The following is a 16,304-nucleotide window of genomic DNA, read 5'->3' as shown; positions in this document are numbered from 1 at the left end:
AGTCGACAATCCTCCAATGAGAATCTGTGTCTGGATGCCAGACTTCTGCCCCGGTGAACGAGTCCAGACTCATTAAAAACCACAGTTGGATGTCTGATGGAAGCTACTGGCCTGTGTGTATTTCAGGTGTAGGACGGGGACGAATACACAACCCACCCCTAAACATAATAAACAACGGAATGGGAACACTTCACCGTGTTGTCTTCACCGCAGCAATATTTATTCTGGTTTCAGATTTTGAAAAAGGAACAGAGCGTTAACAGAAAAACAGAGGACGAAGGGGGCTATATTTAGTTACTTTATCAAAGCGCTACCTATCATGGACCAAACGCGGCTGGAACGGTTCATTCAAGTGTGCACAAAAGCCCTCTATGAAGGTGTGAAAGAGGCTTTCTACCTGCCACACACACACAAACAAATAGAGGATCAGAGCCATAAAAAAGGGCCCTTTTCAAAAGCATCATGCAAAAACTGAAGGCTCGCTGGATTTTTAAAAACATTTTTGTACTCTGACAGTGCTTTGAAAACTGCTTGCACTTCAGAACTATTACCAGCAGCCGAACATGGAAGGGAGTACGACAGCGTGAGCTATTTTTGGGCTGTGAGCGTAACTAAAGCAATGACAAGCCAGCTGTGTTTCCACAGCTTCATGTAGGGAGGAGGCAGAGGAGGAGGAGGCAGAGGAGGAGGAGGAGGAGGAGGAGGGGAGGAGGGGGAGGAGGGGGAGGGATGAGAAAGCAGCAGTGATTATATTTAACTGGCCTCGTTCAAGCTAACGTTTACACAAACTATCTCCCGGGCTCAGACGTAAGCCCGGTGATGGGAAGCTGCGATGTTGTGTTTGCGCTACGATTGTCTTCAAGGCCGTGAATGCAGTCAGATCCCACCAGTTCTCGGACTGAACCTCTTCCTTCACGGAAGTTGATCTGTTGACTTAAAGGGCAACTCCAACCAAAAATAAAAACTCTGCCATCCTCACCTCCACGCTTGTCTAAAGTCGGATGGATATGAAAATGTAGATGCTGCCACGAAACATTTCTGGAGCTTCACAACAAAACAGTGTTGCAGAATTCTTCTAAACAACTGATGCAGATGTTGACTTGTTTTATAACATAAAAAAAAAAAAACTACTGAAAATGTTATTAAAAATGGCTCCATAGAGATTTTGTCTGGCATAATCCAACGCTCTGGAAGCAGAAAGTTCCCGATGCACGATCGAGCTCATAAACCCACTTTGAATTCAATTTTGAATTAAAAGGTGGTGCAAGTAACATCCTTTCAAATCAATATGCAGTCATGAAAATTCCTGAGACTTAGACTAGGCCAGACAAACTTAATGGAGCCACTGTACTTGTTTAGGGTTAATTTGTTTTTCTTAAATGTTTTAGGGTTAGGGTCCCAATCTGCTGTAGGAGAACGGTGCTACAATTTTTTGCCGCCAACAGAAAGCCACGGTCGAGCTTTGGCCACGCACTTCAGACAAGGTGCCGGCAAAATTACGACAAAATGCAAATTTCTTTGACTTGATAAATTATCTTTCAAACTGACAAGCATCACATGTTTGGTTCAAGGGAAAACTCAAGCGGTAATCCAAAAATTATGTGTTTTTTTTTTTTTTTACCCCAGCTCTCTACGCTGCAACGCTTTTTTGCGGTGAAGTTCCAGAAATGTTCCTTGGACGAGCAAACTTCAACAACTTTCCATTGACAGGAAAGGGAGTAGATTGCAACTGAGTTTTCCATTTTTGGGTGAAGTGTTCCTTTAAAATAATAAAAGCACCATTTCAATGGGGGGCCCCTGACAATCTTTCAGAGGACCCTGTTGGGTCCCTGCACCACATTTTGGGTACCACATGAAGCCTCTGATACATTTTGTCCTGCTTTTAATTGACGCTGCTCCTCACCATGCGAAATCGCAGCTGCTCTCACAAGGCTCAAGTCAAACTAGAGTTGCCTAACTACAAGCTTAAAACATGCTAACTGACTAGCTTCATCCTGTCAATTAAGTCTTGGACGCTGTGTACTAATTAGCATGTGACTGTACGGAAAGGTCCCAATTAACAGCTAAATAATTAGCCACAAGTGACTTCCTCTCAACTGGTTTAACTCACAGCCCACTCGCGGGTCAAGTGTGGAGGTGAAGCAACAGTTTGATATTAGCTAACATTAGCAGGGCTATGCTAATTTAAAAAAAAAAAAAAAAAAAGAACGTTGGTTTTGTTTACCTCTGCTGTCCGCAGGGAGGGCGGTTTCTTTAAAGCCAGTTTGAAAGAAGTTTCCATGGCTCCGGTCATTTTCATAACTTCGGCTCACTTTCACAGGCGACCTCACTTTCCTCGTCTCCTCTTCGGCTGGACTTATTCACATCCCAGCGGGTCTTGTCGAGCCGAGCATGGATGGAGTTTATTCCCCAAAAAAAGAAGAAGAAAAAGGAGACCGACCGGGAGAGCTCCGTCTCCTCCAGGAGAGAGAAGCAAACTTCACTTCCACTCACTGCGCGGCCGAAAAACAGCGGAGACTCGTGAAGTGTGACAGGAAGGTAGTGTGGGACATGCCGTGTTGAGTCCTGTTCATCTTTGGTAGAAGGAAATATATCCACCTCGGTAGCTGGAGTCCGTCAGATCCAGGAGTTCAGATTTAGATCCCTCCTCCTCCAGAGCTGAGTGCGGAGAGTTGACGACATCTGTCCGCCCGGAGAGGAGGCTGCGTTCAGAGGCTGTCGGAAAGTAGGCGATTTATAGGAACGGCGACACAATGATCTGTCAATCGATCCAACTTTATTGGTACAGCACCTTTCGCACAAATCAAAATGCAAGTCAGAGTGCTTAACAAGTGATCGAAATAAAACAACACTGTATTAAATCAGGTTTAGAGACTAATGCACACCAATTGCAATACAATTAGAATAAAAACAAAATAAAGAAGAGGAGATAAAAACAGGCAATGAAAATAATGATAGAAATCAGATAAAATATTGCAAAGTTAAATGTAAAGGTTTATTTAATATAGTGTACAGGGATGCACAATATATACCATACAAATAAATTATCAACCGGATAATGTAAGATTTACATTATCGGCAGATAAATAAATTATAGTCGATAAATCTAGCCCGTACTACAAAGCCAAATTGCTTTTGTTGAGTTAACAAGTGCAGCATCACGAACACAACACAAGGAAAACGTCTTCAACCATAACGACCATAACCATAAAATCTTATCACAGCTCTACAGAACATCGAATAAAACATCTTTGCTCAGTTAATGTTAGCCTTTCTATTACAATTTCTGTTTGTATTATCAGTTATTTTATCGTTATCGGCCATGAGAGTTAGGTAATTATCGGTTGTTGTATCGGCTGAGAGAAATCCAGGGCGTGCATCCTTTAATAATAAGAAGAAAACAACAATAAAATGTAAAACAAAATTGATATACATATGTAGTAAAAGCTTTGTTCTGCTTTGTGGAAATGGTTACTAAATGGGTTGGACTTATGTGTCAGTCCAAGTGCTATGCAGTGTTGTAATAGGTTAATATTATTATTATACTATTATTTATATTTATAATTGAGTAAAAGTGAAGATAATGTCTTAAATCTCTACTCTGGTAAAAGTGGAAGTCATCCATACCAATAGTATTTGAGTCAAAGTCTAAAAGGGGCACTACGTAGTTTGGGGGAAGAAAATGAAAACTGAGGTAATCATAAAAACTCTATAAGTGAATAAACAAGCTGGTGCGAGAGGAAAATAAGGTCCCAACACACTGATTGAAGTTAGAAAGGTGGCAGGGTCCGCCAAATGTAAATAAGTAAACAAATATATATATATATAAAGTATGATAAACATGAGTCAATGAAGACAACATAAATAATGTGTATGTATTTTATTTTTGTAGTATTTTTTAAAGTTAGCCTTGATGGCATTAAAAAAAAACACGTTTACTAGTTTTGAAACTCGAATGCACGAGCTTCGCGCTGAGTCCCTGAATGCGGCACAGATCCTCCCTCTGACTCCTGACACTTGTGAAGTCAGACCGCTGCTCAAACTGCGGAGTAATCAGATTACCGTTTAAAAGCAGCAGCAGTCTGAAGACATCCACGTGTTTTTGTTTAGTGGAAAATCGGGCGTCAAGCAATAATTCGGGCTTTTTAAAAACATTTATTTTAAACTGCCATAACATCCAGTTTCGCCGCACTTTTCTCAGATTAAACGAGGCGGTCTGTTGTCCCGTGTTTTCACTGAGGGAGCCTGATCACAGCGATGTTCTCCCTGACAGGAGGCACATTCACATGAGCTGCCTGCCAGCGTGTTTGCTGTAAGCCGGGACACTCCTTCCTTTATTGCATAACTGCGGTGTGTGTGTGTGTGTGTGAGAGAGAGAGAGAGAGAGAGAGAGAGAGAGAGTTTTTTCCCCCTGTGCTGCGTTGACGGAGGCCGGGTGGAGTCAGTTTCAGGGGGGTAAATTCAAAGTTGGTCAAATGTGCGATCCAGATGTTGAACACTGCCACCAGTCCAAACAAAAGTGCTGTTCATGTCTAGTTTTCCCACTCTGTTTGAAACACTTTTAAAGCAATGGTTACATACATAATGGATGGACTCTGGAGGTTAAATGAATAATTAAAAAACACCTCTTCTAACTGAGATTACCCACACATTTTAAAGGATAAAGTCACCAGAAAATGACAATTCGGTCAGTCTTGCTGGTGGAAAGTCGGGTCAATTTTCACGGCCCTCGAAGCATCTCTACAACTTTGCAGCGTAACAGCATTCTCCTGAACAACTAAAGCAGATGGGGACTGGTTTAAAAACGAAAACAACCTTGAACAACTTAAAAATGGCTCGTTAAAGCTCATCTGGTATAATCCAAGGCTCCACAATACCCCAGATCCCAAATGTATCTGAGTAGTGGTATTAAGCCCACCCCCTCGACGCGTGGTCGAGCTTGTGTACCCATTTCAGAACGCTTCCAGCTCACAAGGGAAAGTGAAGATTTCGACTTGAAAAGGTTGTAAATAGCATCTTTTTAAACCAGTTTGGGATCTCGGGCCTCCAGACATTTGTGTCCATATGCATCATACCAGAATGTGGGAGCAACATGGACGCCAAAGAGAAGCTAGTTTGCATTTTATGGCGCAGAGCGCTTGAACAACACGTTGACGGCTGTTTCCAGGATTTGAGCGACGGACGGACGGTCACAGGAAACGATGCACTGACTTTATCATGCACAACTTCGGTAAAAGTTTCTTAACATCGACTCAATGTTTACTTTCATCCACCATGTTTCAAGGTCACACGACGCCAACTCCTGTACCAACATTTCTTCAGACTTTCTGAATAGTACTTTGAGTTCTTTTTTTGTTGTTGTTTTAAAACAAGTCCCCGTCTAATTCAGCTGTAGGAGAATGCTGCAGTGCCGTTTTCTCCAGAGAATGAATATTTTACTACAAAATTTCCTCTGACTTTGCGTTGGCATAGAGGTGAGTAGATAATGAGTGAAATTTCCTCTTTTTTTTTTTGTGAATTTGCTTTTTAAGCCCGATCATGGTGTCTATTAAACAAACTTGCTAACACTATGTGCATCTACTTTTAGTACCAACTTTTATTGCTCCCTTCTCTCCTCATCAGTTCCTGGATCTGACTACTACAACTACAGCTCTTGGATGTCTGGTTTCCAGCTTTGGGAAAACGATTATTTCACATTCACACATCCTTCCAGGATTTTTTTCCTTTAATTCTGTGACAAGAAAAACTTTCCAGAGACACGTAAATTCTTAACATCGGCATCTTTATTGCACAACATTCCCATAAAATTGGGAAAAAAAATAATTTTTCGAAGAGACAATTCTTAAAAGACATTCTGTACAAATACATGGAAATAAACTGAGTATGTACAGTTTACATGAATCGTTACACATAACTGTGGGCGAATGAATAATTTATTTATCATACAAAGAGGAGGGGAAGATAAATTCATACCTTTTTTAAACATAGTGGCTGGGTTGTACAAAATGTAGGCTGATACAGCGGAGCATCTTCAATACAGTAACAAGCGCGTATGTGTGTTTGTGTGTGTGTGTGTGTGTGTGTGTGTGTGTGTGTATATCGAGTTTTACCAGCAAAATGAGCTCTCCAGAAGCTCGTGATGCGTTCATGCTCCCTATTAAGACTCGGGTCATATACAGGGTGCGATTTGAGATCATAGAAAGAAAGTGCTCTCAAGGTCCTGCTTTTTCTGGCAATATAAGCCATTCAAAATACTGTGATCCTGAAGGTCATTAACAGACATGCTCCAATCTTTAAGTAAGATTTTTAAAAATGTGGGGAAAGTTAAACTTTGTCCGTCTTCCTCATGAGGGGATAAAAGCACAGTAGAATTATAGGGAACTGTACTGAGTTCTTCTCTGCTTTTGACTGTTTATTATTATTATAAATAATGCAGTCAGTCAATAGGGAATTTAAAAACATTTTCTCAACCTGTTATATCTGCAGTCATACATATCATACAGAAAACATAGAATATATTTTTCCAATGCTGTCAACCGATGACAGCGAAAACAATAGTGAAAGCAATGAAATAAGGCAGCTGCAGGCTACACTTTATACCCAGGAGAGGATCCATGAACAGAAGCTGTGTGAGCAGCAAATCGCACCCTGGTTGCATGACAACACAACCAAACTCATTTATCCGTCGCAGAAAAATCAAAAGGAAAACAAAAGAAGAAGACGGTGCTACTTTCATTTTGTATTTTGTGTGTTTTTCATGAGTACAAACATTTGAAAGTAGTGTTAACCGACACATATTTCACTCCATCGTAAGGCCGACTGTGTTCCTCTCCTCCTCGCCCTGCAGCAAACATCGAAGCCGTAAACATCGTATAAAGGTGTGGGGAAGCTATAAAAGTGTGAAAATATTTCAGCATTTTTGTTTTAAAATATACGCAGGTGATGCATGTCTTAGTTTTCCACAGTAGAAAGGGACCCCTCCTCTTCTTTAATCACATTCTGGAGCAACACTATGTTTTTTTCTTCCTTTTTTGTTGTGTAACGACCATCCTAAGGAATTGAACAGCCTTCCCTTTTTCAAAGAACACAGCATAGAGTCTGCACACAGGTTGACGCTGACATTCCTCTGATTAAAAGAGCTTAAAAAAGATACCTCAGGGTTTTCTATGGGCCGACTGTAAATGTGTGTCATCTACTGCCCATATGAAGATCTGAGGTAGTGCTGTACCTGTGATAAGAATGTCAAAGCCATTTCCTGCCATTTCAAAACCAGTTTGTTGAACCAAACAACAAACTGCTCACATAGAGCATCGATAGCCCTCCCCACGTGGCTAGAAAACAGGCTTTAAAGTCAGGTGTGCATCGCTATCTGACAAAAAATAATTAAAAGTTATCGTTGAGATATCTCAGGGAAATTTGGCTTGTAAACAAATTCATGAAAATAAACAAAATGACATTATTGGCAAGAGATTGATACTGTTCTCGATGATATTTACCTCAAAGTAATATTTAAAAGTGTCCATCTGTTTCCTTTAAAATCCGTCACCTTGTACGACCGGGTTTAAGATTGTACAGAAAAAAAGAAAAGCAGTAGAAGAAACAAAATCCATTGCTGTTATACTGAAGATATCTTAAAGTTTCATTCTCAACTGGAAAAATTAGTAAAGTCTTTGGCTTCTGTGTCCAGAAATAAAAAGAGTCCAGAAACATTCAAACAACAGGAGAAGGTCGTTTCAGGGATGCTTCGAGCCCCGCTCCGCCTGTGGGACTGTGGTCTCTAGTTCCACCCTGTGGTGCAACATCAGCATTGCAACTAATTCAGCAGCAGTGTGGTGAGGGGAGGCGCTGGCTGTGGTCCGTAAAGACGTGCACTACTCAGGCTCAGAGAAAGGATCCCACTTAGCCCAGGCCCACGGGTCAGGGAACAATGTCGGGGGGTGGGGGGGTCAGCTGCGGAGCTTGGATGGCTGTTTGTCTGACTGGTTCCCTTGGACAGATCTCTCGCGTGTGACCTCCGTGCCTTTACAGTCACAGCAGGATCTGAGCCACGTAGGGAGAGTGAGTGCTGGCCACTGCGGCTAACAAGGGAAGGTCACTGGACTCAATGCTGCAAAGAGATCAGAGCAAAGTTCAGGATATGGTAACATCAATGAAGTCTACTTCAAGATAAATTCAGAACAGTGTTCTTTCAGCCCAACATTGTGTATAAACTTCTCGACAGTCGAATAGTGTGAAACCACAGACTGAGCTGTTTATTGCATAAGCCATGCGCAATGACAAGACTGAACGGGGGACCTGCTCATAAAACATGCCTCCACAGTGCTACAGAGGTCAAAAACTCCGCAGGGCACCTTTAATTAACAAAATTATAATACTAAGTACAGCTAGCTTCACAGCAGCTCTGAGGTGATATTAAAGGTCCAATGCTTACCCTAAGACCATGCCCAGCTCTTTCACATGGACTCTCGTCTGGCCCTTCAAATACTCAGCAAGCATTTTACTCTTAAAGTAGATTTCCTGCAGGCGATCCTCAAGGTGCATTATACACTAAAGAAGGAGGAGAGGAGAGAGACAGAAACACGATCAGTCAATACAATCAGCAAAAACAGCATTTTAGAACTTGCGCAAACATAGCAACAGCGACAGAGATATTTAACATACAAAGTTGGGCGAGAGGTTGAGTTTGTAGAGCTGGTGAGTGGACTGCAATAAGCTGGACACCAGGCTGGACACAAGGACTTCCTTCCCCAGGTTTTTGACATCTGTGGCTCGTCTCTGACTGCTGGCCACCTGCACCGTCCACTTGTCTGTGTCTGCTATAATGCAAACGGCCTCCGCTATGGGCTCATCCAAAACTGGATGCTGCAGAAGATGAGAACAGACATTTAAACCAGTGTTTCTCTCAACGCGCATCTCTAACTACTGTACACACAGTAAATGAGAGCGAATACTGAGCAATGATACAATAATTCCTTTAAAACGTAAAACATTTGAAATATCTGAATTAAGGCTGGATAATGATTCATAATTATTAATCTACTTTCAGCGGTATCGTCTTATAATTATCCGATCATATCGTGTTAATTTGTATTAAAATTCTGTTGAGTCAGGGAGGGTTTTCAAGTATTTCATGTATTCAACCCAAAAGTGGAACTAACATATGAGGACATTACAAATCAGTTTATCATGTTATACGTAATTTTCTATACAATTTCAATATCATAATACATATACTGACACAGGACATATGGGATAAATGATTTAGGCGAACATGTCTTGGACCACTTGGGTCAGAGCTGTTTGGACATCGAGGTGAAGGGGCTGCTGCTTTTGACTACACCAAGCTCACTTTAGCAGAATTTCATTATATAGAATTGGAGTAACTGTGTGGAAATTCATATTTTTCATTAATTTCTTCTCTCCCCCCCCCCTCCCCCCACACAATACTTAAAATGTGGTGATTACTGAATCCAACTCCTTACTTTCCATACTGCACAGGAACCCTGGTAGTTTGTATTGGCAGTGAAAAACTATAGCTCCCTAGAAACACTTCAGTCCTTTACCTGAACAGCATGGGTTAATTCTGCCATGAGGCTCTGCCGGAGCTTCTCGTCGCTGGGCACCCCATGCAGGACAAAGTCTGGCACGTAGGTGGGGCAGTAGCCTCCAAACAGAGAGCGGCCGAAGTTTGCAATGGTTGGCTTTGAGTAGTTCTCAACCAATTTTGACCTATGAATCAAACATTTGACAGTAGATATTGTTCATTACAACCACAGTACTTCATAGCAGAGCTCCTAGTTTGTCTACATATAAATGAATGGTATTCTACTCACCCCGGGAATGGCACCAGCACCTCCTCCTGCCAGTCCTCTGTGTCCTCGCTCTCGCTGTCTCCCAGTGCGCTGTCAGAGCTTTCGTTGCGTGGTATCTCCCAGTCACTGACGGGCACCTCTTTACGCTTTTGGTCCTCTTTGCTGTTGCTGCTACCATCCTGGGGGATGGGGACTGACAGCAGAAGACCTTGGTCCTGCTCAGCAGAACAACCCCTGCAGCAGCAGTTGTCGGATGAATCTGTTGACCCACACCTGCACCTTCTCTGGACATCCAACAAAGTGTCTCTCTTCCTGCTGGACCCTACCTCTCCACTACCTAAACCTAAACAGAGACCTAAAGCATGGCTCCTGCCTGCAACCTTGAAGCACCCAAGTTCACCAGGCCTTGGGACTCCCGAGGGGTCCAGCAAGTCTTTGCGCATACTGTCTACGGTGCTGCCCCCCTGTCGTTTGGCCAAATCGTCTATAGTCCTTGTCTCCACGGGGTTCTCTGGGCTGAAATACTCATCAAAATCATCCATGCAGTTTGGGCTCCACTTACTGGACACCCGCTGCAGGGCTGGAGCCGCCTTGGTCTGTTTGGTTTGGTCCTCTGATGCACTGGTATTGCTGGTCTTTGAATCTGCTCCTCTATGCAGGTGCTGTTGTTGCAGCAGCAGCTGCTGGGCAAATAGATGTTTGTCCTTGAGGTGTTTCCTGTGCTTTTTCATTTCCTCCTCCACCTTCTTCCTGCGGCTCTCTGTGTCTGACTCAGGAGACATGGAGTCTCCGATGAGGAAAGTGACTTTCGCTGCTGGCTCCTCCTCTTCTGTCAGAGTCAAAGCCATCGGCCCCATCACAGGTACTGGCACTGCAGCAGCCATGTTCTTATCTGGGGGCTTCTTCTCTAGAGGGATCCCCAAAGACCGAGGAGCCAGCAGTCTGGTGGGCTGGTTCCCAATACCTGCATCCACCCCAGCCTCTGCCCCAGAGTTTTTACCCTCTGAGGTGACAGGACTTGGAGATGCACTTGATGCAAGCATTGTAGGTATGGATGGGACAATAAGTTTCAGGTCACCCTTGGTCTCTGTATCCAGCACACAGACCTGCTCCCTGGGTGAAGCCGAGCCAACACGGAGCACCGTCTCCAGTCGGGCTTCAGTGGCCAGCGGGCTGCTAGACTCCCGGTGCAGCTCGCCAGATTCTGCTGCTTCTGTAGTCCTGATAACAGGGTTGTTACCGTGGCTGTGCTCCGTTTGAAGCACACTGCTCCTGGACCCTTGACTTTCGCTGCTGTCCTCGTCTTCCTCATCATCCTGATCCTCATCCTCCTCCTTGGGTGTGTCCCCAGCCCCGTGTTCCACCTCTGTGTCTGTATATGTGCTGCTCTGGAGGCTGTTGTCTGATCGGTAGCTGCTGTCCTCTGCCTCCGTCTGTCGGCTGTGGGCCCCATGGGACAAGTAGTCGCCACTGGGTTTATGGACAGTAACCAGGACATAGTCTGACTCCTCCACCTCTCCCTTCCTTAGGGAAGTCGTGATGAGGGAGCCGGGCATCACGATGGCCTCATCCTCAGCGCTGTCCAGCATGTGTGTTTCCAGCAGCTCGGAGCAGCGGATGAAGTAGGTGAGGACATAGAGGAGTCTCTGGACCAGCTCCTGTCTTCGGCCGACTACCACTGTCCTCGAGAGTCGTACTGGTGACCCAATGGACCCGTACAGGTCGCCTACACACAGTGAAGGGGAAAAAGGACTCAACATTAGCATCAACTAACAGGTCTTGAGATGTGATAGTTTCTGTTTTCAACAAGTATTGTTTATTTCAGTATTTCTTATATCTGAAATTAAAAGTAAATGTGAGTAGTTTGCCAAGTATGGCATTATTTCTTAACTCGGCAAGGTGAGAAATATTGTTTTTATAACGACAACTCACAAAACTTCACTTTCCCAAACAGAAACCTATTCCAAAAACCAGAGGCAATTCTCTCACTCCAAATATAAGAAGATGTAATAAAAGAGGAAGGAAATAATTCATAGGCCAATTGTCAGCGAACAACTGAATTCAAGATAAGATAAGACAATCATTTATTGGTCTCACAGAGGGGAAATGTCAGTGTTAAAAGCAGCACAAGGGCAGAAGTACAGATGGGTAAGGAAGTGTAAAAATATAAGTGCATAAAATAAAAAAGGAATATATTAAATAGAGGCATTCTTGTTTACCTTGAGTTCTTCCATCTTTTTTGACTTAATTACTCTGGTGTGCAGTTCTCAGCTATTACCACTAGAGGTCTCTATGACCTCACAATCTTTACATTTGGTGTCACTCTAGGTGAAAGTTTGGAAATGTACTTAAAGATGTCCATGTATTTATAGCACATCACTTCCTACTATATGCAACTATTTTATTTATTTATTTATTTATTTTTTATTTATGTTATTTATTTCGGGCATGTCAATTCATAAACATCACATTTCATCATTGTTCAAATAATACAACACACATGGCCGAAAGGGAAAAGCGGGAGAAGCCAAAGCTTATCAAGTCCCGCCCCCATTACCCACAGGGTATAAATTAGCTACTTGTACGTCAGCAGGCATTGTTGACAGAAGGATTTTCCACTGTTGTCAAGTGGCCAACTATTAGAAAATGTGATCAGCACATCGGCACCATAACAGTATAGATGGAGAATTGATAGTCAATGGTCATAAATGTACTTCTTGTATTAATACATATTTTGAAAATTGCATATTTACAAGCCCGATTCCAAAAGAGTTGGGACGCTGTTTGAATGATTAATTTATCTTAATGTGGCAATTTGCTAATCCTTTTTTACCATGAACTCAATTGAAAACAGTAAAAAGACTATGTATTTCATGTTTCACCTCTTCAACATCAGTAATTTTTGCCAGTAAAATGTATCAATCAAGTTGGGACAGGGGCAACAAGAAACTGGGAAAGTTGGGGAATGTGAAAAAAAACACTTATTCAAAACATTCCACAGGTAAACAGGTTAACTGGTAACACGTGATAGTATCATGATCAGGTGAAGTTTATTACTTTGTGAAACACATGATTGTATAAAGTATACAACTACGCGGGGTCGGGAACACCTAAAAGGTTAACACAGTTTATTTGCATATGGTTGAGTTGCATGCAAAGAAGGACTTGTCTAATCCTGACTTGTGTTTGAGCAGTAAGGACAGGTTGGGAATGGATGCATTGAAGTTTTAGCCAAAGACAGACTAAACACAGATGTTTAATTTGACTCCCCAGTCACTCTGACGGAAAACAAAGGTACATTCAACTCTGTGCTTGTGTGTATGTGTTTAAACTCCTCACCTAGCTGTGCCCACAGCGGGTTGTAAGGGTGCGTCTTTGCCAGCATGTCGACGCTCTTGGAGGAGTGTTTCTCGAGGAAGATCTTGATTGGAGGCTGCCCATTGGGCATGACTGTGGGCACCCAGGCCAGATGATTGGTCAGGATGGCTGTCAATAATGCAGGGAGGAATCTGAAATACCAGACAGTTGGTTAGCAGAGAAATTAAGAGAATCAAAAAATGTACTTCCTGGGTGCACTCAGAAATTCCTCTTTCCCGCCTGACCTTTGTTGGTAAGTTGAGAAGGTCTCTCACTAAATGGAAAACTTTGGTGTGATGTTTACTGGATACCACATAGACAGCCATTGTTTGCACACACACACACACACATGCACACACACACACACACACACACACACACACACACACACACACACACACACACACACACACACACACATTCCAATAGCATGATTCACTTCCCTGTTCTGACCACAAGTGTCTACTTCCCTTCCTGTCTCATGGCTCAACACTGTCATGGTGGTCAAGTTCAATCACGTGCTAGAACACAGATGCGACTGCGGCATCGTCAAAACCATCAGTCATGGTAAAACTGACTAGATGCCTCAGAAAAGACATGATGTGATACAGTAAGTTCAACGGCTGCCTGGGAGACAGGATGCTATACGAGTCAACATAACATAGACATAGGTGTGGGTAGTCATCCAAACTACTGGTGCTGGGGGAAATAATTACTTTAACTGAGAAGCACTGCTGCTAAAGAAACACCAATGGTTGCCTAGGAGACGCAGTTTCTTTTCATGGTCATCATTTAGAGAGTGTGAGGGATTCAGAGACTATGAGAAAACATAGTGGACCATGTAGTATGGTGCAGATGTTATTAAAAAAAAATAGACAATATCTGATAGTATACTTAAATCTTGATTTAAAAAAAATAAAAAAACAATCCAAATAAAGAGCATGACATTCACTGTACAGGTTGTAAAGCCTGCTGCTGAGGCAATGCGATTATGATTTTGAGCTGCATAAATAAAAGATACTTGACTTTGAGTAATTGGTAATGAAAAATCATTAGTTGCAAACATTGCATTTACAACAGCATGAGAGAAGATACAGGTTTGATCTCTAATGTATAACTCTGTGATAAAGACCAGAGAAATACACATATCTTTTTAAAACATTGCCAACTATTCCTGACCTTAAAGATCAACTTGATGTAATAATCCAGTAAACTGAATGCTACTTTAAAGCATCTGTACTGAAGACGGGTGCGATGTTCAATAAAAGTCTTGCTACCAATTCATAAATGTACAATTAGCAGTGGTTTGACGTGGCTTTGTAACAGCAACAATAAGCAATTAGAGACTGGCAGGGATCTTCTCATTCACTCTCCCTCTGAGGCAAACAAGTAAATGCAAAGAGGGTGAAACATTCACAGTGTGTGTGTGTGCGTGTGTGCATGTGTGCGTGCGTGAGCTTGAGTAAGGGACAGATAGACCACAGAAAGTGAGTGTGCGTGTGTGTGTGTAAGAAAGGAAGAGACAGACCACAGAATGTGTGTGTGTGTGTGTGTGTGTGTGAGTGAAATAGAAAGAATAGTGTGTGTGTGGACCTGTATTTGTTTCTCTGTTGATAGGCTCGTCCAGGAAGTACTATGCATGTCTTACATTTCTTAAAACTGCCGTTAATGTCTCTTCCTGTTCATATCGGTGAGCTTGTTCGTTTGCAAGTTTAAGTTTAGTTTCCATTATTCCATAAAAGTTAAATTTTTACATGTTTAGCCTTGGTTTTACAGTAGTTTTAGTTTTTTTTTGTTATGGCAAGGTATGTGTGTCAAGTATGCTACACATACACACAAAATGTATTTAGAAAATGCCCTACTAAATGCTTCTAATTCAAATACTTGTATGTGTTTTTACACATGTGTAGCATTAAGGGGCTACCACGTTCATTTCATTGTCCAAACCTTAACAATAAATGGACCTGACACCTAACGCCAAGTCACATTACAGGATTTTAGCCCCGTTTGTGCATTCCCTAATGGTTTTTGGAGCTCACTAACAAAAAGCCCCAGATCAGGAGCAGACCGGTGCACCCTCTTGTGAACGGCGGTCGGCATGTGTGACCTTATTAAAAAGCCAATCCAGAAGCTTAGGGACAGCTTGACAGTGTGTCATATGCCAGGCATAAGTACATATGGAGCAAGCACAATAATAAACCATAATTAAAATCAGAATACATACAGTGTTTCAGTATGTGTAACAGTGGATCTTTGATTAATCACAATATGAGCAGGCAACGATTAGACAACTCTGAAAGTCATTAAGTGTGTTAAAGCCGTTATTCTTTAAATACCTGAAAATGGATTTAGGTACATTTTAATTCTGCAACTAGTTTTTGCTTGTTGTTTATTTTTGTTTTCGTTTCCAATAATAACCGTGAACCCAACAACCGCTACAAACCACTGTGTAACATCATATACATGTTTGAAAAGGAATTCTGATATAATTCACCTTGACTCCTGTTTAAGATGCAACCTCTTAAACTCCTGCAACATTTTTAGAGATTTTATGACTGATGGTGGGGACCAGGTATATGTACAAGCAGACACTCAACTGGTTCTTGGAGGCCTGCTCCATCAGCAGGGAGAGCTCCCTCATGAAGTGCCCGCAGAGCTGGTTCTTCTCCGATGCTCCAGACATCATGGTCAACCAGACAGGCTCAGCCACGCGGGGCATGGTGTAGAGGTCGCAGATGGTCATCCTGGAGATGAGGTACAGCGAGGGAGGTGTGGATGAAAGAGGGACAGAGCGAATGAAAGAAGAGGGGAAAAAGAGAGAAAACAGACAGAGAGAGAACAGACACGTTATTGTCTATTGGGGTAAACAAAAGAGATCTCAGTTCACAGAGCTTCGCTGTCTGCACTCAGGCCATGGGAGACCCTTGGATGTGTATGTGTGTTTGTAACAGTCCAACGAACTTGCGCGCACTCACACACAACCCAGTCTCTTGCTCTGTACAGTGTGTTTGTGTGTACATCTATCTGTATGTGGCTCAGTTGGGGCATTTGTCCATTGAGAAGGACTGGAGTTTCCATGGAACGTGGGGTGTGTTGGTGAGCATGTCTCGGCTGGGGGCCAAGCTTTGACACAGG

The 16,304-nt window shown here is 42.5% G+C and overlaps 2 protein-coding genes across 9 annotated transcripts in view; both read right to left on the bottom strand.

The window, feature by feature from the left end:
• rapgef6 (Rap guanine nucleotide exchange factor (GEF) 6) overlaps nt 1–2,695 on the bottom strand; it is a 161,602-nt gene extending 158,907 nt beyond the window's left edge. For all 6 annotated transcript variants that reach the window (XM_030438059.1, XM_030438065.1, XM_030438062.1 and 3 more), the window contains exon 1: nt 2,225–2,695. In XM_030438059.1, coding sequence (XP_030293919.1) covers nt 2,225–2,299 — 75 coding nt within the window. In that variant the 5' untranslated portion in view covers nt 2,300–2,695. The remainder of the gene's footprint in view (nt 1–2,224) is intronic.
• A 3,068-nt stretch (nt 2,696–5,763) lies between these two features.
• fnip1 (folliculin interacting protein 1) overlaps nt 5,764–16,304 on the bottom strand; it is a 43,154-nt gene continuing 32,613 nt past the window's right edge. For all 3 annotated transcript variants that reach the window (XM_030438068.1, XM_030438070.1, XM_030438069.1), the window contains 7 exons: nt 15,767–15,913; nt 13,152–13,321; nt 9,834–11,538; nt 9,564–9,729; nt 8,662–8,862; nt 8,432–8,547; nt 5,764–8,107 (listed from right to left, as the gene is read on the bottom strand). In XM_030438068.1, the coding sequence (XP_030293928.1) occupies nt 8,029–8,107; nt 8,432–8,547; nt 8,662–8,862; nt 9,564–9,729; nt 9,834–11,538; nt 13,152–13,321; nt 15,767–15,913 (2,584 nt within the window). In that variant the 3' untranslated portion in view covers nt 5,764–8,028. The remainder of the gene's footprint in view (nt 8,108–8,431; nt 8,548–8,661; nt 8,863–9,563; nt 9,730–9,833; nt 11,539–13,151; nt 13,322–15,766; nt 15,914–16,304) is intronic.

The sequence above is a fragment of the Sparus aurata genome, chromosome 13 (assembly GCF_900880675.1).
Source record: "Sparus aurata chromosome 13, fSpaAur1.1, whole genome shotgun sequence".
NCBI classification, from domain to species: domain Eukaryota; kingdom Metazoa; phylum Chordata; class Actinopteri; order Spariformes; family Sparidae; genus Sparus; species Sparus aurata.
The sequence above is the reverse complement of the archived record's forward strand: the minus strand, read 5'-3'. Positions and strand labels throughout refer to the sequence as shown.